This window comes from Antedon mediterranea, chromosome 3 (genome assembly GCF_964355755.1).
Source record: "Antedon mediterranea chromosome 3, ecAntMedi1.1, whole genome shotgun sequence".
In the NCBI taxonomy this organism is placed as follows: Eukaryota; Metazoa; Echinodermata; class Crinoidea; order Comatulida; family Antedonidae; genus Antedon; species Antedon mediterranea.
The window spans coordinates 2822985-2850399 of NC_092672.1; the positions used below are offsets into that span (position 1 = coordinate 2822985).

A 27415-nucleotide genomic window follows, 5' to 3' on the forward strand; every position below is an offset into this window, starting at 1 on the left:
ATTATCATGTACATGTTAGCATAATTACCAATAAGTGGATACGTTACAAAATGGGAAAAACAGGGCTTATCAAAAATTATCTTGACAGGACGACTAGCCTCTTTGGTGAATTATTCTAAGAAGATGCATTGATAAAGTAATTAATTTAAAAGTACTATAGGATCAAGGATGTAAGATAGTATGTGTCCATTCAGTCTATTATGAAAATGTGTTGCCATGGTATAGCAGAATATATGTACTTGCACATAAAATAAATCAAATTTATATGACTGATAAAAAGTGTTAGAAAAATATGTGCTAAAAAGCAGGTGGTAAATCCTTGTATTTTCTGTAAATGTTTTTACAATGAGACAATATGTCTGGTGAGGAGAGACCTGAGATAGGTCAAGAATAAAATCATAAAAACATTTGATATTGATTTAATATCCAGTCTGCTAATGTCTATATAATATTCAACCTCTTTAAAAAGGTATTAAAAATACTAATCATTAATAAACGATAGGAAATTAAGTAAAAGTAATAAAACTAATTATTAATAAAATGTTGAACTGTCCGCAAAACATTTTATCGATTTAACTGAAATACATTAACCTTATAAAGAGCGGTTGCTCTAAATGACGACCGACTGATAAAAATTAAGCCGTGCTTCTAAGTAGTTTGCAACAGAACCTATGCGTATTTAAGTTTCAGTAAATCATAGTTGGTAAACATGAGAATCTAGGTACCGTATTACAGTAGTATACTGTATAATCTATGTGCTGAGTCCGTAATTCATGTATATGTATAAAATAAAGTAGGTCAGGTTCCTTAACAATAGCAACCTTAATTAATTTTAGATTAATAGTAGAAATTAGGTTACCAAGTCCGTTTACAGTTTTGCTAAAATCAAGAGAATTATGTAATTTTTTTTAATTTCCAAATTTAATTTTGAATCATTGATCAATTAATTATCAAACATTTTTTTTGGACGAACAAATGCTTTAATATTTGTTTTTATTAAAATATATAATTTTACAGCAAGGTATGTAACTCTAAGGATATTGAACGACTGCTTATATTTATATTTATAAACTCTCTCAATTTAGGCTTGCAGTACAGAGGGAGTAGAATTGTTAAAAGTTGCATGGTACAACCCTGGTACAAGGGCAGGACTGAACCCTGGCTTTACAATAACGATACTCTCGCTAATTAACAAAAATAAAGCTCACCTCTGCTCAGAGTTGTGCTCTGAATGTGCGTCATTACCCTCTGCCTTCAGTTGGCAGTGACGGTGATTTGAGTCGCCGTTTTCGGAGCAGCATTCCCGGCAAAGGCTGCGGTCAGCATTTGGATTCGTTTCTAACATACTTAAGCTCGGATTTTGATCGTCTTTAGATGATTTTGAATAAGCTAGCTGCGCACGTTCATGTCGTTTACGGTGAATACGAAATTCAGAATAGAGAAGAAATGAGATACCACATTGCTCACAAGTGTGCCGATTGTTTGGGAGGAGACCAATCATACAATTTTGGGAATTAGGTTCTTCGTTTTCTCTTAGAGGGTGCTGTTCAGGTTCACCTTCTCTCTTGCCGTTTTGTGAATTCTCTCGTACAGCTTCGCTCGGAGTGGATGGCATTAATGCGGATGTATTCTGGTTACGTTCTGCGAAGTATTCACGTAAACGAGGATGTTTCATCCAAATGGCTGCCATCGATTCTCTATGTTGGTGATATAGAGGGGGTGGGGGGCTTGGCGAGTCTTTACGTAAGAGATAATGCACATGACTGAATTCACGCTCTGACATGATTGGTAAATCAGCAAAGTTGAGCGGATGAGTGGTTGGCGGGGATCCAATAACCGGATAACCCTCCTGTACGATCTGTTCTTGCTGATTTTCAATTTTCTTCACCTGTTGCTGCTGCTGTTGTATTCTCTTCTCCAGTTGCTGCAGCATCTCCATCAGTTTCTCTTTGTTCTGAGGAGGACCATCTGGAGAGCTTGTACTTGGGTGGTTGCCATTGGTTGCTCTTGCTTCTTTCGTAAGATGAGTATTGCGATGATGGGTTAAATCTGATATAAGGTCAAAGCCTTTATTGCAGAGATTACATTTGTACTTTTTTTCAAATGCATCATGATGACGGACACGTTGATGCGTTTGAATCTGTCTTAGTTTCTTAAAAGATTCTCCGCACATTCCACATTTGTATGATGTCAACTTGTTGCCATCTTTCCGGCGTTTTCGTCGTGGAGCGCCATCAGCACTACCCTTTGAAACGATAGCTCTACAGTCTGGGTTGTCGGCCAAGTGCTTTACAAGATGCATTTCTGTCGGGTAAACGTAACGACAAGCAATGCACGGATAGGTTTCTGGTCCATGAATCGTCTCGTGCTGTCGCTGATGATCTCGGTCGCTAAAGGATTTACCACAAACGCCGCATTTGAATGGTTTCTCCCCACTATGTATTCTCTGCCAATGCCGTTTTAAGTGACATTTTCTGCGAAAAGCAGCGGGGCATTCGTTACAAGCATAAGGCCGTTCATTCGTATGCGTTGCCCTATGCCGCATCAGATGACTGGAATGCTTAAAATTCATGTTACAAACTTTACAGGTGAAAGGTCGCTCTCCAGGTTCTAGAATACCATCAACAACTGCTATTCCCCCTGGAATTCCACCAACTACACCTCCCGCTATTCCACCTTGGTCAATTTGGTCACTTTCATTATTTGCATTTGCACGTAGCAAATGCAATTGTCCGTCAACAATATACGCATTTGGTGGGGGTATGGAAAATTGCGAGTCATTCGCTGCAGATGCATATTGATGAATAGCATCTGCGTGGCTCTTTGGTTCATTATAATAAACATCCATCTCATCTTGAGCAGTCTCTTTGACCTCTTGACCCTCGGTCTTAACTGTACCCTCAACGACCCCATTCTCGTCTATTCTAGTAGCGCAAATATGTTTGCGTAAACTTGATTTGGAAATAAAACTATTTTTGCACACTTTACATGGATAGAAAGCCTGAGAATCGTTTTCAGCTTCTCCGTTTTCTCCTTTGTTGCTCCCGCATAAAAGAGACCGAAGGAAATCCCCCTTTGGGTTTGATTCATTGGAATGTGGTGTATCCTCTGGTTCGCTTTTCTGTGATTGTGATTCTTCGCCCCGTACCTCTTGATGCTTCGTCACTGTGCCATCTAAGATGTTATATCGCTTCACTTCAACCATTGAGTCATTTTCATTCTTTGTTACTCCCCTTAACATTACCCTGTCTTTAGCCATGTCTTTTAGTTTCGATTCCAGACGTCCACTGGCACCTTTCCCGTTCTTCGTGATACTAATAAAACCATTAGTTTTTTCACGATACTCAACTGTATCAGGAACAAAGTCATTTTCATTTGTGTCAAATCCTGCAATACATTTTTTAAAATCGTCCAAAAAACTTGTAGACATCTTTCGTACTGGTCCCAGGTCACTTATGTCGTTGTCGGACGCAATCATGACCTCTGTACTCATGATGGAAGTTTTATCTGCACTGAGCTTTAATCTGAAAAAAGAGGATAAGACATAATAAGCACGTACAGTACGTACAGTATAAGTATTTAAAAGAATTATGGAAAATGAACTTACAAAATGAAATACAACATGGCATATAACAAGCATCTGGCTGTTCTTAGTAGTCTGAGATGTTTTTAGCTAACAGTTAGTTACTTGATACTAACAGACCCCAATTATTTGTACTCCCTGAAGAGAATTTGAGACACAGCAAGTACCCCAGTGATAGAGCATAGAGAGCAAATGAAGGATAGTTTAGTCTTACCAGGGAGTATATGCTGTACTTTCTGAAAAATGTTTAATATGTAACTGTAGAATGGATTCTAAAAATATTGTCAAAGGATACTGATGGTCGGTTACAGCCACCATGGTGGTCAGTTACAATCACCATGGTGGTCAGTCTGGTGTACAGTATCAACATGCTGCATTTTCAGTTAAATTATTGGTGGAAATTTCAGACATGGTTTATATACTTTTAATTATAAAAATATTCAACCCATTGAAATACTGTTAAAACACAACTGCAAGTAACAAAAACCGTTAATTGGTTTTCCCTATCCCCTATATATATAGGTATTTGTGTGTGTTAATAGGCATTGTGTGTGTTACTGTAGGCCAAAATTTAAAAGTGCCATAAAAAATTTTCCCCAAAACCCTGGGATGGGGATTTTTTCTGACATTCTATATGGAGGTATACTCTATCAGAAAAACCCAAAAAAAATTTTCCTATACTTTTTTTTTAACTGTTCTGCACCCAGGCTATGTATACTGTACACTTTATAAAGGATCTTTACCTTAGAGCTGATATCTACAGGTCTTCTGTACAAATAGATTAAATTAAAAACAAATATTTGTACAAAACACAAAATGTATGTTGTTGAAAATTAAAATCATTATTATTATTATTATAGTATGTACAGTGTAAGATAAAAATAAAATCCAACTTTTGAATTATTAAAAATGTTATCCTTTTTAAATAAACAGATTCTAAAAATAAAGTAAACCTCACGTGACTAGTATCTTTTATACACTATCACTAGTGTGTGCTCTATGTATAGTTTGACACAAATTTATTAAAATTACTTTGTTATGTTGGTGACATTTAAACATAAGCATTTCTTGCAAAATATTTTGGAAATATTTATTTTTTGTCACCAAACTGCAACAAATGTTTATCTCTATCATGTACAGTAGTAAAATATCAATTCAATTGATTAAGCTTGGTTCACACTAGAACGTAACGCAAGGACGTAAACGCAACGCAAGCGTTTTAACCAATGACAAGCGAAGTTATAGACAGTTAGCAATCACAAGCGAATAAGCCATCGCTTGTGATTGGTCAATTCACTTGCGTTGCGTTACGTCCTTGCGTTGCGTCGCTAGTGGGAACCACGCTTTACAAGTTTGCTCACATCTACACTGTACTGTACTATTAATATATTAAAACACAAGTGTTTTTCTGTTACATAGAACATAAAAAAGTACAACTCTTCAACAATTTATATTCTCGCACTGTGCCCTAGTTTTTCCATCGTCTGTTGTCAATACAAATTTCATTTTACACAACAACAGTAATCATTGATTTGCTTAAATTTATCGAGGCCATACATCTTTGGTAATCTTCTCTGAATATTTTCCCAAAAGCATAAATTATATTTACATAATCCTAAAAATAAATCAGAACAGGCATATTGTTTCATTCAATTTGTAACCAAAGCATTAAAATATCATTTTATTTTGTACTGTACAGCACTGTTTATTTATTTAATTTTTAAGTGATTTACAGTACAAATGTAAATTTATCATTCCTATTAGAAAAAGTGATTTTGTTGTTTATTTTTTATTTATAGAATGAATGACTGACAAGCTACTGTACTGTATAACAAATCTCAGGTTTAAGCATTTTTACCGAATTTTTAATTGTTTACTTCAATATAAAATTACAGAATTACTAATATATTTAATTTTTAATTATACTACTGTAATTTTACAACTCTCTGTAGACTGCTGAAAAGGAAAAGTACAGAACTATATTTATTTATTTCATTTGCACAACTTTATTTACTATAATTTATATTATCAATTCTAGAACATTTTAATAAAATTCTAGGACTTTTCAAAGGCAATAAGCAAAAATCACTTAAATTTGACATATTTCGTTAATGGAATTTATCATAAAACCAAGGGAACAATTTCATTGGATTCATCTTATTCAAGTGACCCGACCTTAATTATCCAATTGAAACCAGAACCATTCAAGCATAGCATCATTGACTGTTGTTTAGTGAAATCACCCAAGGTGGTTTATTTACTGTGTTAGTTAATCACAAAGATCATAGAAAAATGGTCAAATTGGTAGGATTTTGGCAAGGGATGGTTTTAGCATGGCTAAGTTGGGTTCTGAAAGAAGTAAATGTTGGTTTGACAATATAACTGCAAATCTTGAATTTGAGGTGTGTTAATTAATAGTAATTACTAATAATTTTCATTAGTACAATATAAATATCTATTGTCTATTGAAATTGAAATACTGTGTATTGTATGATTGATACACCAACCAATTTATCGACAAATTTATAAATTTAAAAAGGAAAATTCCAATTAAATGATTTGATGTACAGTATAGTCAATTCTTTAATTAGTGTTTATTTAAAATTAGTTTACAATAATAGAAATTAAATCTAAGCAAATTTAATATCCAGTGAACATTTTTTCATGAATAACATGACCAAAATTGTTTTAAAATAGAACTCAACTATATACTTGAATATTGGCAATACTGTAAATTACAAGGGGCCTACAGTACTTAAATAGATGAAATGTACGGATTCTTAAAACGAAATACACGTTTCTTCCTGTCTAAAACACAGGCTAATATAATACAGTAGCATTTTATTTTAAAATTTAACCCAACAGCAAAAAGGATTCGCCAATAACAGGATATACTGTATGTCTGATCAATTTTGTACCTCCATGGTCTGATAGACTAATAATATGTTTTTGCTGGTCTTAACAATACATTTAATGCAATTCAACAACCCAAAAAATAAATGTTAATTTGTGGTAGATTTGGTGAAATAAAATTGAGAGGTTGTGGTCGATATTGCTGGTGGTACTGGTAGTACACATTTTGACCTCATCAAAGTCCAGGAGGGCATTGACAGTCTATGTGTTACAGTACAATGATGATGGGTGAAAATTGTTAGTGGTGAAGGGTAGGTCTACCTTCTCAAATATTAAATGACCTCCTAAAATACCTACTACCCACTCTGGTTATTTGCATATCTCACCCGGCCAAGGCCAACACTCGGCGTGTAGCCCCCTTGAACAGTATGACCTCGTAACCGGATATATAATACGTGCGGAACAAAGACGGAAAGGGTAGAGCCTGGGATTTCACCCCACCTCTTTCACATTGGAAAAGTACGGTATAACACGCTACCAAAACACAAATTTCGCACATCGAAAAAATGTAAAAAAATCTACCTAAAAGTGATCAAAAGTAAGTTGGGCGATAATAGTATATATATTTTAATGTTACCTGAGTATAAATTATTTAAAAAATACCGGAACCGTAAAAATTTAGGATATTGAAGTCGGATATGAACAAAGAATGTAACCCACTTCTGTGAAACCAACAACCCCCATCGATTTGAGGTTTGGTCACAAATTACTAATTTACACTTGTCTAAAATGAAAAAAATAACAAAATGTTCGTTCCTACCACGTATATTGTACTCGGCAACGCTTGTCATATCATTTCCTAGTATTTTAATGCTTTTAATTAACAGATAGCACCAGTTAAAAGAATATAAACAAGCCGATCTTGTACTGCATGTGATGTCGTTCGCTGTGTATCGCTTGTGTACGTACTCAGTGTGTGAAGATGATTGACTTACAAAATTTGCTTCCTAGTTATGTTCGTTTGTTCGCAAATGTAGGTGTATGTTAACTCCACGTAAACCAACAACTCTATTAATTTTATACATAGATATTTAGATTTAACCACATTTAAATTACATAAATGCAATAAATATAACAGAATAATTTTTTAATAATTTTATTATGATTTATAATGAATATAAACGTTTATTTTTATTATCTTTTTTCGAATAAATTGTAATATATTTTGAGATCCTATTTCTCAAATGAATAAAATGGCGGCCCCCTGTGTTCGACATGTTCCTTATTTATTTTACTGCAAACATTCGTTTTTACACACTAAGATTGTTTTAGGTAAACAATATATTCCATTCAACATTGGTAGGTAATTTACTGTCATATTTTATGCTTACATTTTGATATTGACTCTGCACAACTCGACTATTTTATTCAGCTAGCTAGGCCTGTCAATTGTGTAGTTGTGGTACGGTGTGAATGGCATGATGATGTCTGGACTAATCCGGCTGGGAAATACATTTTTATCGTATGTTGGCCTAGCCTAAACATAGCCAGGCATATATTTGTAAACAGGCTTAATACTTTCGTATTACGATGTTATAATTATCAAGTAATAATGTTGGATGCCAAACAAATGTAATTTAAAGTGTTTTATTATTTAATTAGGCCTAGAGAGGCCAGCCCTAGAAGTATAGATAGTACTACTGTAGCTAACTAGGCTATTTTAATTTTTTAAGTACGTAACGTAGGCCTAGAGCTACCCTATTTTACTATCTATAATCTAGGCTATAATTTTAGTAAGTGGAGGTCTTTAATTATTTATTAATTAGGCTGTCCTAGTTTAATTTCTATATAAAAATATTAAAACACTGTTTAGTGACCAGGCCTCAGGTCAAAGCTTCTAGCTGCTAAAGGTACTGTACAGTAAAGTTACATGACATAAACCACTGCCTCACCGACGTGTATACATATATACGCTATGTTTAAAGTTCTGTCAGCGGAATGCAATTATTGATTTGTCCACAATTCACAGTAATCATGTACAAATGTATTGTTAATTAATAATAATAATCAGTGATTCCTTTTTACTTGTTGGTTGGCTTAGTGGTGTAGCCTTTTTCTAGCTATCAAGTCCAGGTTTCGATTCTGGTACGCTTTTTTTTTTTTTAATTTAATACGTCATCGTCTTTACTTACCATCGCCTAGAGGGATGTGTTTTTTTTGGTTTTGCATTTTATTCAGACATAGGCCTAGTTTAAAGTTAAATATGTAAGTAGACATTGAATATTTTAAATAGTAGAACTGCAGTTGGTCATCTTCAACATGACAATACAATCCGAGGTTCAAATCTTATTGGATTTGCAAATGTTGTTTACAGGGCCATCGCTTAATCACTGACTTATGAAGCATGGGCTTACAATTGAACATGTTGTTTGAAATATGTTGAAATATAAAAATTAATTTGTTTAATATGTGGGTGAGATTTAAATGACTTAAGATAATTAGGCGAAACGCTCCATTCGTAGCTCATTTGTATTCCTCTCAAAGATTTTGCAATTAATGTAATGCGTGCACTGCATAGCCAAGCCTAGTTTTGTGCGCTTGTCACTGCTAATAAAACACATGACTGAAAAGAAAAGATGAGACAAGTAATACACCGACTAAAGTTTTAAGAATTGAATTATAAGTAAAGGTGTATTATAGGTAGTAAATAATGATAGATGTTGCATTGAAGACATTTCTTATATGTCCCTCTTGAAAAAAAAATAGCTTAAAAAGTTCACATTTTGTAGGTGGCTGATTCTTGTTCAAATCCTGTATCAAGGATATGTATTATTTCATACCTTTATAAAGGTCTGTCTACACTATCAAACTTTTTATGTGACAAAAAAAAAAGTGATGTGCCCATACTGATACTAAAGATGATGAGCACATCACACTAGTTTGATAGTGTAGACAGAGCTTAATGGCTTTTTTTTTGTGAAGTAAAAACGATTGTAAAAATTTAAAATTAAAGTAAAATTTAGTTTAAAAATTACAATGAATCAAGAATATACATTGTAAATTGCAATTATAGTATATAAGACCAAAGATATAATATATTATAGTATATAAGACTGGACTAAAGATATAATATATTATAGTATATAAGACTGGACTAAAGATATAATATATTATAGTATATAAGACTGGACTAAAGATATAATTATTTTCTTATACTACAGTGAAACGTGATCATACAAGGTGGTTCCGCCCAATGCTGACTGAAATCAATACACAAATAAAGAAAATTAATTCAAAATTTGGTGAAGAAAAAATAAAACCACGTTCGCACAAAGAGAATTGGTAAGTCTTGTAAGATGTTATATAATATTGATACAGTACTACTGTAGTTTGACGTCTAGTGTGGACAGGATAGTTAATGTGTTTACATACTAGGTTTTTAATTCCGCTGTCTGGAGGTAGGACGTAGACACCCACCTAGCTTATATCAAGGGTTTCATTCAACACACCTGCAAGACATCTTTATGATCTCTAAATACCTTTTCATTTTTTCACCACAAACCGCTAAATTGTTGCTACCATATTCAAATAGCACCGACTGTATACTGTAGGCCTACTCTAGAAATATCCCTTTGTTACCAATAAGATAACTTTGTTAGTTATTTAATACTTGACTTAATTGGACTTTTTAACCGGCTGATTCTTGGTGGGTACTGTATCTATAATTTGTACAGTATTCATTAAAATTCTGTGATACATCTAAAAACTGTAACATATGTGATCACATGTGATGCCTTTATCATGTCATAAGGCTATCCTAAACATAATACAGGTAACATCTGATGGATATGACACTGTATTACACCTGATTGCAGAATTGACTTTTGGTTGAAGGACATCAAACTAGTTTGACAGAAACAGTGTGATATGCCCAAATATGGTAGTGATATGACATCATCATGACATTTTTTTGTCACAAAGTTTGAAAGTGTAGACAGACAGAGCTTAAGTGAAATAGCGGCAAGGTTTAGGCTAGACGTGCAAGTCAGAAATCCTTGCATCGCTTCCCTCCAGGCAACGGTCCGCGGAAGTTTTTTGGTATCCGCATGGGCACTGTAAATTGCACGTTCGGTTGCACACTACCACGTTGCCTGTTTCGACAGTTCCCTATTAATGGCATATGGAGAGAGAAAAATGATGGTGAATCTACTCTGCTTTGTTTCTGGTAGTTAAACTATAGTACAAACAAACAAAAGAATATAAAAATAGCATAAAAAATATAAAAATGTTAAGTTGTAAAAAATAGATTAGTTTTAAAGGCAAGGGGATAACCATTACAAATATGAATGATTGCCTTTTATGTATTTGTACTTTGTATTTAATTTGATAACCATTTTAAGATATGACCTATTTCATAATAGCTAGCATTTATCTATGGTATTCTTTTTATGTCGTATATCTTTACTTATTTTTCTACTAAATGTATACAATTTCTTGTATTGCTTTCATTTGTCGCATTTAAAAACATTAACAACTTACATTTGATACCGAACATCATTGAACCTACATCGTTTCTCATTTAAAGGTTGATGAAAACATTCACGATTTTTATCCAATGTTTCACAATTTTTTAAGACTGATGCTGTTTTCAGTTTTGTATTATGTTTCAGCTGTAATATAGAAGAGTGCAATGTTTAGTTTCTGGGGATATTAATATCTGTATTTCTATTGATAACAACCTGGCCTGGTTATCACAATACATTGATTAAAATTATTTTACTATGATTCTATCCCAAAGTATGTAAAGTGCTTGTAATATAAAAAATATAATGTACCTACTCTACCTACACTTAAAAGTACACCCTAAAGCTCTGTCACAAACTTTGAAATGTGATGTGCCCATATGGACATGATGATGTCATATGACTACCATATTTAAGCATATCACTACCATATTTGGGCATATCACTACCATATTTAAGCATACAGTATCAATACAATATTTGACACTTGGTATAGTGTAGACAATGCTTTATACAATGAACCATAAAGCTCTGTTTACACTATCAAACTTTATGTGACAAAGAAATGTGGTGTGCCCATATATGTACATGATGATGTCATATCACTACCATATTTAAGCATATCACTACCATATTTGGGCATATCACTACCATATTTAAGCATATCACTACCATGTTTAGGCACATCACACTTTTTTAGTCAAAATAGTTTGATATAGTGTAGACAAAGCTTTACAATTACATACTAGGAAATGGACATTTCATCTTAAAGAGTAGTTCCGCTGTTGAGATATATTCATTTATTTATTGGTCAGTCCTAGAATTTTTTATTTTTATTTCTTTTTTATCGTTGACTGTATACGTAAATTGATTATAAAAGTGTATTACGGTAACCACTGTTGGAAGTAATAGGAGACTATGCCGTTACTATATTATTGTACACAAGTACTTAAATTTCGCTGTAAGTATTAATTCTTTGTTATACTAAATATTAGTTTTATCCTATAATTCTATAGATAAATATACAAACCTTAATAATCTTTAAGCGACCAAATGGCATCATTTATTTGATTTTCAGGAAAGATGAAAATAGATTGTTTTATGATCCAAGTCACAAACAGATTAGAGACATTCTTTTAGTGGATACTTATGTTTCATACCGGAAATAAAGAGGTCTTATTTTGAAATATTCTTGAAATAGTCTTAAGCTCTGTCTACACTATCAAACTAGTTTGATATGATAGTGATATGCTGAAGTATGATAGGATATGACACCATCATGTCCTTAGGCCTATATGGGCACATCACATTTTGTTGTCACATAAAATTTGATAGTGTAGACAGAGCTTTACTAAAATGTATGTGCTAGTTTCCAGTTTTATTCATTGAGGTTATACAGGATGGGCTACAGACTGCGATGGTCGCACCATTCGAAAAGGAAGCATTATGGGGTTCAATGGGTAAATTGTTTTCCTTAGGAATTTGATATCTGGTAGTATACTGGAAGCTGAAGTGTACTACACCCTTCCTTAAAGGTTATAAAACCGCAGAAAACAATGAAGTAAAAAATGATATGTGTAAAGATTTTAGCAAGAGTAAGGCTTTGCACCTACTTCTAGCTAGTGTTCATTGACACAAATCTAAATCTTCATTCATTTTCTCCATGTTAATAATTCCAGTTTTTAATAAGTTAGCTACTTATCTATAAGGAAACCAAATTCATAAAAGATCTATCAATCTGCTATCTCCATTAAGTAATCGATTTAATACATTTTTTATAGGAATCGGCCGACTGTTTCAATTATTGCTATGGACGTAGCTTTGTTTAATTACATATACATATAACGTCTTCACTCTCGATAGAGTTGCCCTAGTTCTACGTGACCCCCCAGGTTGATTGTCCCATGTACTATTACATGTGTCTACTGCCCTTACTTCTAACACAGTTAAACTCATCTATGAAATCCTCCCACTGAAATACAATACCTGATCTAAGGATTAATAGCGCAACAGACACTGCAACACGGCGTAAATTAAAACTGTAAAATTAGTGTTTATTTGTTTTACTTCGTTGTTAAACTCAAAACTTTCACATTTACTTCTGTAATGTGAAGTACGATTTTATGCCCCATTAAATTTTATTAATGAATTACTACGAAAATGAATGTAACTTAATGCAGCAATGTTCGTCAGGGTAGAAATGTTAAATATGGTGTATGTACAGTACCTTCAGTTTCATTATGTTAAAACAGTGTTCAATTAATTAAAATATTCTTTTACCCGTAACTAATTTGTCTAAATGTGCAAAGATTTCAAGAGTCTGTTGAACTAATTAATAGTGATTATTAAATATGTGTATACAATGTGTACCATTTTGTGTGTTTGTGTTCTGTTACCGGTAGTTTAATTTTAAAAAGATATACCTAGTAAAGCACACCCTTACTTAATATTTAAGCACACCCTTACTTAATATTTAAGCCCACCCTTACTTAATATTTAAGCACACCCTTACTTAATATTTAAGAACACCCTTACTTAATATTTAAGCACACCCTTACTTAATATTTAAGCACACCCTTACTTAATATTTAAGCCCACCCTTACTTAATATTTAAGCACACCCTTACTTAATATTTAAGCACACCCTTACTTAATATTTAAGCACACCCTTACTTAATATTTAAGTCTGGTTTAAAATATACCTAATGTGTGATGTCATTTTAGAAATTTGTACCAAACTCTATTCATAATTTGAATTTAATTTGTAAAAATGCGATTGTAACTTTTTTTAATGATTTTTAATGTGACTGTTTATACTTTTACACTTTTTGTCATTTTTTAGTCTGTTTATGTATATGTATTTGCTGACAACTGACATAAATTGTTTTTTACAAAGACAAATATTGTATCTTGTATAGTCGAATATATTGTATAATTCTGTATTGTTGACATCAGTATGATTTATGACCGTAAATACTGACAGTTTGATTGGGAAGGGGTTTAAATCGATTTTAAAGTTTAAAGTTCATAACCAACTGTAATTAGTTTATTTAACAATTTCAACCAATTTTATTTGCTAATTCTTCTGTTACCTTGATAGGAATTATAGTAGTGAGTTATACGCTTTTGGCAAACGACTAGGTGAGGAATTCTCAGAGGACTCATTGCGAGCAGCCTTCACCAACAAGTGTTACATTGAACGAGAAGAACGTAAAAGAGGAGAATTGGGACTTGACGGTGATAGTGCCCTCGTTCAGTTGCAAGACAACACAAAATTGTCTACAAAAGGTTTGTTTTGTCTGTTATAAATATAAATTAATTCGCTTGTATCTTTATAGGAGATCTTTTGGTTCTAATTGATAAAAAAGCAGCTTCATAATTGTGTATTATAATGTTGTTATTGACATTATTTGTTAATGTAGCAAATTAAGTATTATAGATTTGTCTGTTATACTGTAAATATATATTAAATGAATTTATTTTTTTATAGCAGAATTTTTGATAAATTAAAATCATAAATAAGTGAAAAACAGTTTCATAATAGTGTATATTAATGTTATGTTATTAATTAATGTTATGTTATTAATGTTATGTTGATATGTTGTTATTTAATATTGTGTTTAAATGTAGCAAATTAAGTAAGAACTTAGAACAGTGATACTGAATAATACCCCATGCATGTGCTGTTTATTACCGTCTGTACAACTATACTTTCCCTCAATCCAATCCACCCCACCACATACAGTATGTTATGTTGTAATGTTGTTATTTTTTTTAATGTATCAAATTAAGTAAGAACTTAGGGGGGAAACGGTGACGTAATCCCCCCACCATCCCCCATTTGTCTGTCCACCTGGATCCACCTGTGTATACTAGTATATTCAGTTGTGGTTTGTCTGATAACATGATGTGTTGTACATTTGTATGTTCAGCATCAGCAACTTCATTCCACACCTTTCAACTTTTATTTTCTTTCACAAAATGTAATTGTTGTTTATTTTTGCGATAATAAAGAATAGGACATTGATACTTTACTGTATTATTCAAAAAGTTAAGGTGTTAGAATACATATATTTCTTGAAGCATGACAGTCTCGAGCCTTCGCAGTTATATAAACACGTTTTATTGTCTTATATCTCTAATACACTTCTTTACGGCCCGTGTAGCTAATGTTACAAATATGTACGATTTATTTTACAATATCAGGCTAAATATGGATTTTTTAATTTATCATCAAATTGACTAAGATACTGATCACCCTACGAACAGATCGATTTACTGAAAACCAATATTTCAATGTATCAAATGAAACAAAACATCTCTTTTGGTCACTGGATTATAATATATCATAAAAAATGACGACATGTTATTTTGAGATGGACAGTCTAATATATTACACCACAAAAAGGGAGATTCTGTATGCCCAGGTACTTACTTAAACCTATCTCTCTGTATGTTTTTGTTAAACTTGTTTGAAATACACTAGAAATTATGGGACACTTTGAGACAAAACAAAGTACTGTATCCACTTGATTGGTGTTGGCTGGAAAACATATTTTGTTCCATCTGTTTCCTTAATAAATACCTGTGAATAGAAATGTCCCATGAATAGGGGTTGCCTCTTTTGTTAAAATTAAATTAAGTTTAATACATTCATTCAGTCAATCTTTTATTTCGGAATCTCTGGTCCATAGAAAGTAAAAATTACATATAAATGAAATAAAATAAATTATTGAATTAAATTTGTACCAAAATAAATTAATTACGGTATATAGATTATTAAAAACAAAATTCATTTGAACCATAAATGAAAAATGCTTGATTTTATAAATGGATATATTAACTTTAAATTGAATTGATTAACTTTTTTCTTGAAGATTGATGTAGTCTTGTAGTTTTAAATTTGACAGGTAACACATCTAGGAATGACGTTCGTTCACACTACATTACAGAACAAAAAAACACTTTTCTCATAAACCTAATGTAACATCATAAAAGCTTGGGGCAAGCATTATTAACTGTTAATGTATCCTATGTTCACAGGGGTTTTAAATCGCAATTAAAATGTTATCAATGTTTTTTATTTTTCTCAGGAATTGAATTTATTTCTGAGTATGTTTTGACCTACTTGCGTTGTGTTCTTCCAACTTTACCACAAGAAGGTATTAAGTAAGTTTTCTTCGTTTTCTTTATATATTTTTAATAAAAAGTGAAATACTATAGCTTGGTAGGGCATCATATAAAAGCTTAATAATAATAATAAAGTAAAGTTATTTTTTCTTTATATTGGTAATAAACGAGAGATTCTACAGTAAAGATGGAATGAAAAATACGATATGATATTATTTATTGTCATTTTAATAACAAGGTACAAATGAAATTTGGTTAGTCGGTTTACATTTTGATTTTACTACAAATGAATACTTAAATAAAGCGTTTAATCTAAAGAGATCTTACGAAATTGGTATTAAAAACGTGAATAGAATTATAAACAAATGATATGGAACGTTCAATTGTCATTCGATGGTAACTGCTTTTAATATTTACATGGTGGAACAGCACTAATGTCGTTGTACAGTATGCAAGCAGATTTTTTTGCATTAATACATTATTATTTTATAAATAAAATACTTTAAAATCTAAATAAATTTTTCAGCAAATCGTTTCTCTTCTTTAACGAAGGATTGTCAGATACAGTCTAGTTTATGATACAAATGTTTGATTGTTTCTTAGTCATAAACTTTCAAACAATACATTCCTAGTTTTAAGTTTGTTTTTTTTTTCAGAGCCATTTGTGACTTCCTCCTCGATACAGATACGATTGTAAATATTTCCAGCAACTTAGGTGTTCCAGATCTGACCCTCAGCGCGGTAAGAATTCATTCTTTTCAATTCAACCCATTTTCATTAATGATGCTATGAATTTTTAAAAAGTAGGTTGAACACTGAAGGTGCTAAAACCAAGAGTTTGATAAATTGGAATTTTGATTCAGCTGGGAAAGAATGTCGGATTAATGGGAAGGTTTAACGTATAAAAAGATTTTCATTTTTTAATAACGATATTATTATTATAATATAATAATTATGTCTGTCGGGCAACTACTAATTATGCAGCTTAAAAAAAACCACCCTTTTACCCTTCCATGTCAGACATTGGATTTTTGTTTGATCAAATATTTTTTCTTTGCCGATTTTCTTTTATTTTAATACAATTTTAATAAAATGTATTAATGTAAAAAAGCTTACTAAGTAAAAATGTCCGTTAATTAGGTCAAAGGTTAATAGGTCATAATGCAAAACCCACATTATAATATAATAATTATGTCCGTCAGGCAATTTCTTTTGTTAATTTTTATGCTGGTTTTAAAATCACCCGTTTAACCCTTCCTAGCAGACATTGGATTTCTGTGTTCGATCAATATTTTTTTCTCTGCCGATTTTCTTTTATTGATCATTTCAACAAATTAATTTTTTCAATCATTTTCATCTATGCAATAAGTATTAATGTAAAAAAGCTTACAGTATAAATTTCTGTTATTTAGGTCAAAGGTTAATAGGTCATAATACAAAACCCATATAAGGAATGATTAATTGAGAGATATATATTATTGTAATGTTTTCTGATCCGTATTCCCGCATTATTCTAAACCAATATTAATATAGGTCATAATGTCTCCTGCTGTCAAATCCAAGAAGTCGCATTTCCCTCATCAGCGCATTTTTATGATTTTCGTCCATAATGGCATGCCCTTTAAAATTCTCTGCGTAAATACAAAGCCGCTCGCCGCTCTTAATCAGCTTAGACTGTGCGGCACATAACCAAGTCAATACAACACGTAATAAATTATTAAACCAAATAACAAACACACAGTTGACACAGTATATTAAAAGTTTACATATTAAAAAAATCGTAACATTCTAAAAACTAGGCTAATGATTTTATCACTTCCCAAGAACAAGAATAGTTATTTTTTCGCTTTTATCGTCAATATTTATGCGTTTTGGCTGATTTTACTTATTGAACTTCACCGATGATCTAATTTTTTTTTTTTGCTTTCTATTTATAGTTAAAAGCAAGCTTCCTCCTTAGTGCATCATTCGTTTTTCTAATTTTTTTATTGAAACTAAATCCTTAGCATTTTAATTTTTTACGGTGAATATTTCAATGTATTAATAGTACCTTTTAAGTTAACCTACTTCAGGTAGGTTTCTGATACAGCTTCTGAAACTTGTAACCAATGGAATATATTGCGACATTCGCAATCAAGGAGGCACTTCATTATGCTACAGGCTGACTTAATGTAACTGTTCTTCGGCTTGAACGTTTAACCTTTTGTTCCGTAGGTTTTGTCAAACCAATGCCCTTCAAACATCGAAGATATTACAAAAAAAGAATCAATGAATGAACGTTAAATCAGGGTATATAGTCAATCTTATTACTAATACCCAGTCCAATGATTACGATTCTGGATTTAAAGAGGCGTGCGTTTCTAGAGTATGTATTGAGCATAGCCAGGGGTAAAGCCTGATGAATTGAGAAATTAATTGTAGGTTTGGTATCAGAAGAAGAATTAGAAATGAAACATGAACGTTTCTGTAACGAGTAGAAATATATCAATATTCTATTGTTGTTTTAGTTACGTTTGAAAACATATCTAACTACTGTATCTATACTGTGTTATTGTTTGAACGCGGTCAGTAGTACACCTGTTAATGGACACCTTTATGACCCAGTAATGTGTCCTATTAATATCGGTGTTCTTTGTTGGCCATAGACATATATTGCCTCATGTTCGTTCTATTGTATATTTGTATAATAGAATAATGAATTTAATGTGTGAAATGACTCAAATCTGTATTTTTTTTTAAATAATTGGCGTCGTAATTGAGCTCTTCTACTATTTGACACTAGTTTGATTCCTGAGTGATTTTAGCATTTTTATTACTTCAAATTGGTTTGTTTTTGTGACCTACCTTAGCGTTATACTTTTATAATTAATATACAGTCAATTAATAGGCTTTACAGATAACAATGGCAATCTTAGGCTCTTGTCGTAACACTTAAACCAAAGTATCCGTCCTACTTATTACTGTACATGAAATCCAAAGACCCATCCTAATCCAGAGATTAGTTCTACCCCTATCCTTTAAACCAAAGTAACCATCATACTTAATACTGTACAGTACTGTACATGAAATCTAAAAGCTCCAGTTCTACCTCTCTACCTCTATCCTCTTGTCATGTCTGTCAAGCTTCTACTGTATAATAATGATAGAAAAAATAAAGTATACGATGAGATCTGGGGAGTAATTACACTATACATTTATGAAAATGCAGGCTGCTGTATATATGATTATGTTTGAATTCCTATGACACTCTGCCTGTTATTATGACAGATTACAGAGCTGCAGTCAAAGTAATCAGTGAACCTTACAATCTGTTTGCACCCAGCCTAGTTATTATGCAGATGTGTTTGGGGATGTAAAAGCTCTGACAAAAATAAGTGTGCTCTTCCCAAATATGGTAGTGATATTCCCAAATATGGTAGTGATATGACATCATCTTACTCATATATGGGCGCATCACATTTTTTTGTCACATAAAGTTTGATAGTGTAGACAATCCTTTAGGCTTCCCATCCTAGTTATTATGCAGATGTGTTTGGGGATGTAAAGCTCTGACAAAATAAGTGTGCTGTTCCCAAATATGGTAGTGATATTCCCAAATATGGTAGTGATATGACATCATCTTACTCATATATGGGCGCATCACATTTTTTTGTTACATAAAGTTTGATAGTGTAGACAATCCTTTAGGCTTCCCATCCTAGTTATTATGCAGATGTGTTTGGGGATGTAAAAGCTCTGACAAAAATAAGTGTTCTGTTCCCAAATATGGTAGTGATATTCCCAAATAGGGTGGTGATATGACATCATCTTACTCATATATGGGCACATCACATTTTTTTGTCACATAAAGTTTGATAGTGTAGACAATCCTTTAGGCTTCACAAAGAAGGTCATTGTTAAACGTTCATTGCATAATTATAATGAGGAAGGGGAAAGTGATATGATGCTTTTGTGTTCAAAGAAAATGTGGAACAGAAAGCTGCAATTGAAGAATGTCTGTGTTTTCACCCAGCCTAGTTATGCAGATGCGTTTGGGGATGTTAGGAATAACAATAAAAAGGATTGTGAGAGTTAGTTATTTGCGTAATTACAGTATGTTTGAGAAGGGGCGAGATATAATGATAGTGCTATTGTTGAGGAAAATGTGGAACGGAAAGTGAAGATTGAAGTATTTCTGTGTTTTCACCCAGCCTAGTTATGTAGATGCGTTTGGGGATGTTAGGAATAACAATAAAAACGATTGTGAGAGTTAGTTTACGTAATTATATTTGAGAAGGGGCGAGATTTAATGATAGTGCTATTGTTGAGGAAAATGTGGAACGGAAAGTGAAGTATTTCTGTGTTTTCACCCAGCCTAGTTATGTAGATCTGTTTGGGGATGTTAGGAATAACAATATGAGATTTAGTTATCTGTGCATATTATCTTGCGTTGAAACTAAAGCAATTATTGCAGTATTTCTGCCTCAATGTTGCAAAACCAATTCCATTCCATTCCACATCCAAAACAATGGCTCTATAGTAGTCTGGGAGGCTCCACCCATTTTTGTGACTTGTACCATTTTTGAATAGGATATTTCTATTACTTTTTTTATTACATTAATTTTATTCAAAACATAGATCTCATTGGGTATCATTCTATTCTTTGATTGGAAGTATGTTTTAAAATAGGAAAAACGATTATAAATTTGTTTCGTAAAATCATACATTGAAATCAATATTGTGATATGAAAAAACTGAATTGATAATATTCAAACACAAACTTGTGATTTACGATAATTATAATATTAACAATGATGGCGGTACAACTAATAATAGAAAGGTGTTGTTAAAATTATTTATGTGCTTCATTTTTTTCAATTAAGGATTGAATAAAGCGTTGTTCGTACAGAGGCAGATAATCAATGATTGGCCGATTGATTGACCTACCGGTTCACCCAACCTACATATACTAATTCTCTCTGTGGATTTCTCCCACTAATCACGTATGTAAAAATTAAAGAAATGAGGATATACATGACTACGGGAGACAAACATGTTATCATGTTACATATCAAATTCATTCTACACCCCCACACAAACAAACATTAACATAAACAGCAACTATTTAGTTTAGAATAGATAAGATTCAATAGTATTATATATTTCATTCTATGACCCACACAAACAAATTAACAATTAAACTTTTTGAGATAATTGTTACACAAAATAGTGTACAGAAACAATAATAACAACAATAAAGATTTCATACAATAACAATAGGTGATCATTTTATTCTAAATGATCACCTAATAAACATGAATAACTACTTGTATTTAGTTAATTACACAACAATTTTGAAGATTGAAATATTAATATTATATTTTATTCTACGACAAATATACACGCAGACAAACATGAAACAACTATTTAGTTAATATGACAATTTGGAAATGAAAATGTGACAAATATGATATCATATCACATGTCAACAACTACTAATATTAAATTTCATATTCGTCTATGACCTACACATAAAATAAAATAAAAAATACTCGGTTAGTTAATATGAAAATTAAAATTCTGAAGATTAAATGATTGTATTAATGATGGAATGACGTAATATGATACTATACGGTCTGAATACAGCGATATGATATTTTTTACATTGATAATCGTTTCAGATTTCAAACATATGATACCGTCTTTTTACAGCATTTGTGTTGCACTAGAGTACCATTGCCTTCAGTTACTATCTTCATTATTGTCATATTTTAACAAGCAATCTTTCTGTACTGTGCATGCATCTGTCTATCATCACTACCTAGACTTTCTTGTATGTAAAGCTTGGTTCCCAGTAGGACGCAACGCAAGGACGAAAGTGCAACGCAAGCGTGTTGACCAATGACAAGCGAGAGTTCAGATAATCCATCTCTTATGATCACATCAGGAATTTCCCAAAAGTAAAGCAACCACATAAGAAATTTCTCAAAATAAGTAACCGCATCAAGAATTTCCAAAATGACTGGCTGGTCAACAGCTTGTAGATTATTTCTGGTTCACACGTCGTCATGTCTCTCATTAATTCTTCAATAATTATGGTTTGTAAAAAAGATGTTTCCAGAATTATTGTTAGATAGAATATGCATGAAAGTGCAATACTATTAAAGGTATACCGTGCCTATGGAAGCGTATCAAAAGATAACTGGTTTCTAGTTGTGTTTTGCACCAGTTGTGTTTGACCCAATGGTTATCGTTTTAATGACTTCAATCAGGTTCCTTACACTTTTTGTAAAGAATCTTTTGATCATGGTCAGTTTAGAATTTCTTTTACTGGATCAAATTTGTGAAATAATTTGTCATTACATATTAAAATATATACCATTAAAAGGCAATTAAAAAAATGTAATGCAGCTATTTTTGTATTCGAATGGTAAATTGTAAACGGATTGTGCTCGCAGCAAAAAAAAAATTTTTTATTAAGAACAATCTCAACGCTAAAAATACTCTGTTAAATAACTATACTCAGTAGTAAAGCCTCAATCGAATACGACAAATTATAATTTTTTAATAGCATCAATCACAAATCGGTTGAGAACATTTTAGTGGTGGTTATCCCTATGCATACTGTAGTTTTAACTGAAATTGTTCTGTTTTCACACTGTGCTAAAACAAAGAAAGTAGATTTGCTTTAAATACACTAAATCCTTATAATCACTTTGTTTTAAAATCCTTGTTCATTGAATTTGTTCTATAATATTCTTTTGTTGTTGAATCAATTTGATTTGGAATTGTATAATATAAACAGTTAGCACACTCAATTAGTTACTAGACTGTTAAAGTGCAAATCCCACACATAATGATGACGTGTAGACAACTAATGCTTAAAGTACTTTCAACTTCTTATTAGATATAATCATCTGCCGCGTGTACTTATAAGTAGTGCGGCTCGTTTCAGTCTTGATCGAACTCGGCATGCCCAATTCAAATTATCAATAGCCATTGTGTGACCTCTGACCCTTGTCCCATCCACCAGTGAGATGTATAGCAGTTGCCATTGGTCACCCATGATACCACCTGCCTTACCAATTTTTTTTTTTCAAAACAATTTAAAATGGTCATATTTGATTGTTTGTTGTCGTTGACATTGCTTGTTTCGATTCCTTGAGTATCTGATTTGTTCTTCACTAGTAAAATTTCCTTTTTCTCTGAACCCACATTTTCTTAAGCTTTGTCCACACTATCAAAAAATAGTGTGATGTGCCCAAATATGGTAGTGATATGTCCAAATATGGTAGTGATATGTCCAAATATGGTAGTGATATGACATAATATATGAGCACATCACATAAAGTTTGATAGTGTAAACAGAGCTTTAGCTCCTCTCTGTGTAATGATTCACTAATATGCATTGCTAGCCATGCGTTGCGTTTTGTATATAAAATTTAAAACATTGATTTTGCTGTAGGTATATTTTATACTTTATTTTAGACTATGTATCACTCAGTAGTACTAGTACGTCTATCTAAATCTAAATTCTGTTCAGCTGTGCTAAAGTATATTCAATTCTTTTGACCCAAAAAAGACCTAAAATGCTGCTACTAAAATAAAGAGGTTTTATGAAACTTGTGGTTATTATTTGGTTTAATTAGAATATATTAATATTCATAGGATCAGATTCTAATAACCTACTCTAGACTAAATCATTATATATTGATTATTTATCAAGAAATGTTTTTTAAATTTTTGCTTGAGGATTTTAAAATAATGTTTGCCCACTAGTTGTATTAAAATTTTGTGTAGAAATAGAAGTAAAATTCTGGTTATATATTCGATCGATAGTAAAGTTCTGGGTTAAAGTTTGTTTCAGTACCTTTTTAGATAATTTTAAACGATACCAGCCGAAGGATAGTAATAACCAGCCCAACTCAACTTTAGTTTACATTACAAATAAGATAGTTTAGGCAAAAAAATACATTTTATTTATTTAATTTTAAGAGGGACTGTACAGTGCATCAATAACACCTTTTGGGCACAAAATCTTTTACAACTGCTGTGCATTAGGCCTATAGTACAATGATTACCACATACTGTAGTTAGATTTTGTATTAAATCAATCATCTAAATCTATTCTTCACTGGGAAGAGCTTTAAACATAATTATGTTTATTATTAGTGGTGTTTTAATTCTTTTTATATTATACACCAGGGAATAATAATATAAGACAATAGAAAGTGTTCATTTCTTGTCCCATTAATGAAAGAAACTGTCACTTTATCAGATCTATAATTTTAGAATTTTAGTGGTTATGTGGCTTGCCACCTGTCCTCTAACCTGACAATCACTGGTTCAATTCCAGACGGAGTTGTGTATAAAGTTGGGAGCAGCTGGTGTGATTGTACAACCCGGCATGCATTCTGGAGACATTCAGTTCGCAGGCAATACAAAACAACTTACGTTTAGTTTACGGGCAAACTTATGTAATGCTCAAAGTAATACATGATCATCTAGTTAAAATTCAGTTTTACGCTAATTAGAATAATAGCTTTATAATTCATTAACAATGGTAGCCCAAAGCCAAATGATTTTTACGATGAAGCATTTGCCAGGCACTCATCAGTTACTGCACATAGCTGTTACCTACATCTAGAGCCTGGGTTTTTGTTGTTAATGATGGCAAGATATTAACTTGTGATTTATATGTCGTGGGCTTGTCATTTAGCTTCTCTAATGTACTGCCTCATTCAGGCTAAGCCTATGGATATACAAGGTCTTCTGCAGTGTAACCTCTACCTACATAATTCACATTGTCAACAGTATTGGATTTACTGCCAGATTCTCCTTCCTTTTATTGTGTACCTGCTTTCTTTATTGTAGTCTTTTATTTATGGAAGTTTTTTATTTGTAACCATTCTATACATTAATCTTACAGTGCTCCATTATTCCACCAATCAACTCTTTGTTAACCCTTTAATTTCAATGTTTGTTATTTTCGCAGCCCATTTTTTTATACAGCCTTAATTACTGTATGTAGCAATTTTTTATATTAAGTTAGTTTACTAACTACTTTGTTGCATTTTTTTTATGTTGCCATTTATTTTAACTTAAATTTCCTTAATAATTTTTCAAGATCATAAATTCTTACTATTTAATTGTTTATTTTTTAATTCAGGAGTTTAATATTTTAATTTTACGAGGGTTTCATTTCATACAATTTATATTTTATTATTAAACGCTTGCAAACATTTGATATGGTAGTAAACTTATAGCTAAGTATTTAATTGTTTAAAAACAGAGGTATACAATAAACCGAAACAGTCTAGGAGGACAGAAAGATTCTGTAAGGACGAATATTAAGAAGCTCTATAGTAAAATATAACTGTTTTCCCTTTGACAAACAAATAGTTTGAAGTAAGTAAGGGTTGGGAATGTTTATTATAAACTTATGGGAATTTACCTTTTCCATTTGGAAAGGTCATTTACTGGGTTAATCACTTTCCCTGTTCACTTCCTGACATTATACAATCCATTCCCAGATTCATTCAAGGCTTTCCCCCATCTGTGCTTCCTCCCATTCTGTTCCGAGACTGCATTGTCATTTTCCTTGCTCTGTTTACCTTGGGAAGCAAATAAGGAAATTGGATGGGGAAAATAAAACTGAAAGCTGTTGGGAAATCTATTGTATGTGATCAGATCAGACAGATTGTATGCGATGGTACATGGATACGTCTATTACTTTTTAATATATAAGTAAAAATAACTTTTACATCATGATTGAATTGAATTGAATTATATTTAAATGGAATTAAACAATATAAAAGTAATATTTAAAAATAAAATCCTATATATGACCCAAATCATACTTTATATAAATGTAGGGTGATTTTTCAAAAAAGACTATATTTTAGATAAGAATATGAGTCTATTACTTTTTATTTGTATTGTAAAAATGAAATTTAAATCTTAAAATAATTGAATAAAGTAAATTCTATTTTAACGGAATTAAACAATATAAAAGTAAAATCTAAAAATAAAATCCTATGTACCCAAATCATACTTTATATAAAAGTAGGGTGATTTTTAAAAATAGACTACTGTATATAATTAAAAAGAACCTCATTAACTGCACTCAGCACGAGTCTGCTTCAATTGTGCTTATGGGAGCATTAAAAACTAATTCGTACGAAAATCATATTTCTGACATAAAAGTATGCCGCTTGAATTCACTATGAATGGAAAATAACTAGAGACATATTAATGTCAATGAAAAATATATGTCGGGTAATTGATGACTTTTAATTTTTTTATTTATTGAATGATGGTTCAGAACCGTTTTTTTTTTGTATAAAAACATTAATACTTTATTTTATTGATTATTTTATTATATCCAGTTAGATTATAAAAACAGATTATCTAGGTTTTAAGAATTAAGAGAATATTTAAGATGCAATGAAAATGCACAATTTAAAATGTAACATTTGCTAAAACATAAAAAAAAATTACAGAATTTATATAAATTAAAATTCATACTTAATAATGTAGTTTTAATAACCGTTGAAAATTATTTGAATATTTAATTCTTTTCATTTGATTGATTAAAAAAAAATGTATGCTAAGAAATACATCTGTCCATGCTTTAGAACATAAGGCTGTGTTTAGTATATGATTTGGACCTAGGTCCTGTGTTTGGTAGGCAAGAAAGCAGGTTAACTACCACCACATTACACATTATTCAATTACCATTCATAAATATATTGAAAAGCAAAAAGGCATTAAAAAAGTGATTGGTACTGGCGTGCTGTGGTGTCAAACCAAGTAGATATCTCGATCTGCATATTTATTTTTTGGCTTGGAATTGGTCTGTTAAGCAGGTTGAGGTTCAACAGAATTACATCTTCAATTTATATTGCTATAAACTTAATGTATTTAAAATGGCATAATGGAAGTTTATCGTGTTAACCTTTTTTTGAATTAATTCTAGGAATTTCCAATCCCAGAACAAGTATTGAAAACCACATTTATGTCGGTTGTTGGTGCTCTTCTTGACGAGCAGGTGAGGACAGGTGTTGTATTTCATTTTATGTTTGTTGTCTAAAGCTCTGTCCACACTATCAAACTTTATGTGACAAAAAAAGGTGATGTGCCCATAGATGGGCATGATGATGTCATATCATTACCATATTTCGGCATATCACTACCATATTTTGGCACATCACACTTTTTTTGTCAAACTAGTTTGATAGTATAGACAGAGCATTACACAATATCAATATTGCTTTGGTTGAAAGATAAAATAATTTCCTAATATGAATTGCCTATTCAAATTTCTTGCAACTGGGAAGGGGACACT

General features: G+C 31.8%; 2 protein-coding genes across 2 annotated transcripts in view; one reads left to right on the top strand and one right to left on the bottom strand.

Annotated features, from left to right (window-relative positions):
- LOC140043356 (uncharacterized) overlaps nucleotides 1-7396 on the bottom strand; it is a 38558-nt gene extending 31162 nt beyond the window's left edge. Inside the window, exons 1-2 of the mRNA XM_072087859.1 lie at nucleotides 7257-7396; nucleotides 1209-3524 (exon numbers count right to left, since the gene is read on the bottom strand). Of these exons, the coding sequence (XP_071943960.1) occupies nucleotides 1209-3493 (2285 nt within the window). The 5' untranslated portion in view covers nucleotides 3494-3524; nucleotides 7257-7396. The remainder of the gene's footprint in view (nucleotides 1-1208; nucleotides 3525-7256) is intronic.
- Nucleotides 1-27415, top strand: part of LOC140043357 (large ribosomal subunit protein mL44-like) — a 65513-nt gene that overhangs the window by 34896 nt on the left and 3202 nt on the right. Inside the window, exons 2-6 of the mRNA XM_072087860.1 lie at nucleotides 9658-9778; nucleotides 14060-14247; nucleotides 16053-16128; nucleotides 16746-16830; nucleotides 27047-27118. Coding sequence (XP_071943961.1) covers nucleotides 9658-9778; nucleotides 14060-14247; nucleotides 16053-16128; nucleotides 16746-16830; nucleotides 27047-27118 — 542 coding nt within the window. The remainder of the gene's footprint in view (nucleotides 1-9657; nucleotides 9779-14059; nucleotides 14248-16052; nucleotides 16129-16745; nucleotides 16831-27046; nucleotides 27119-27415) is intronic.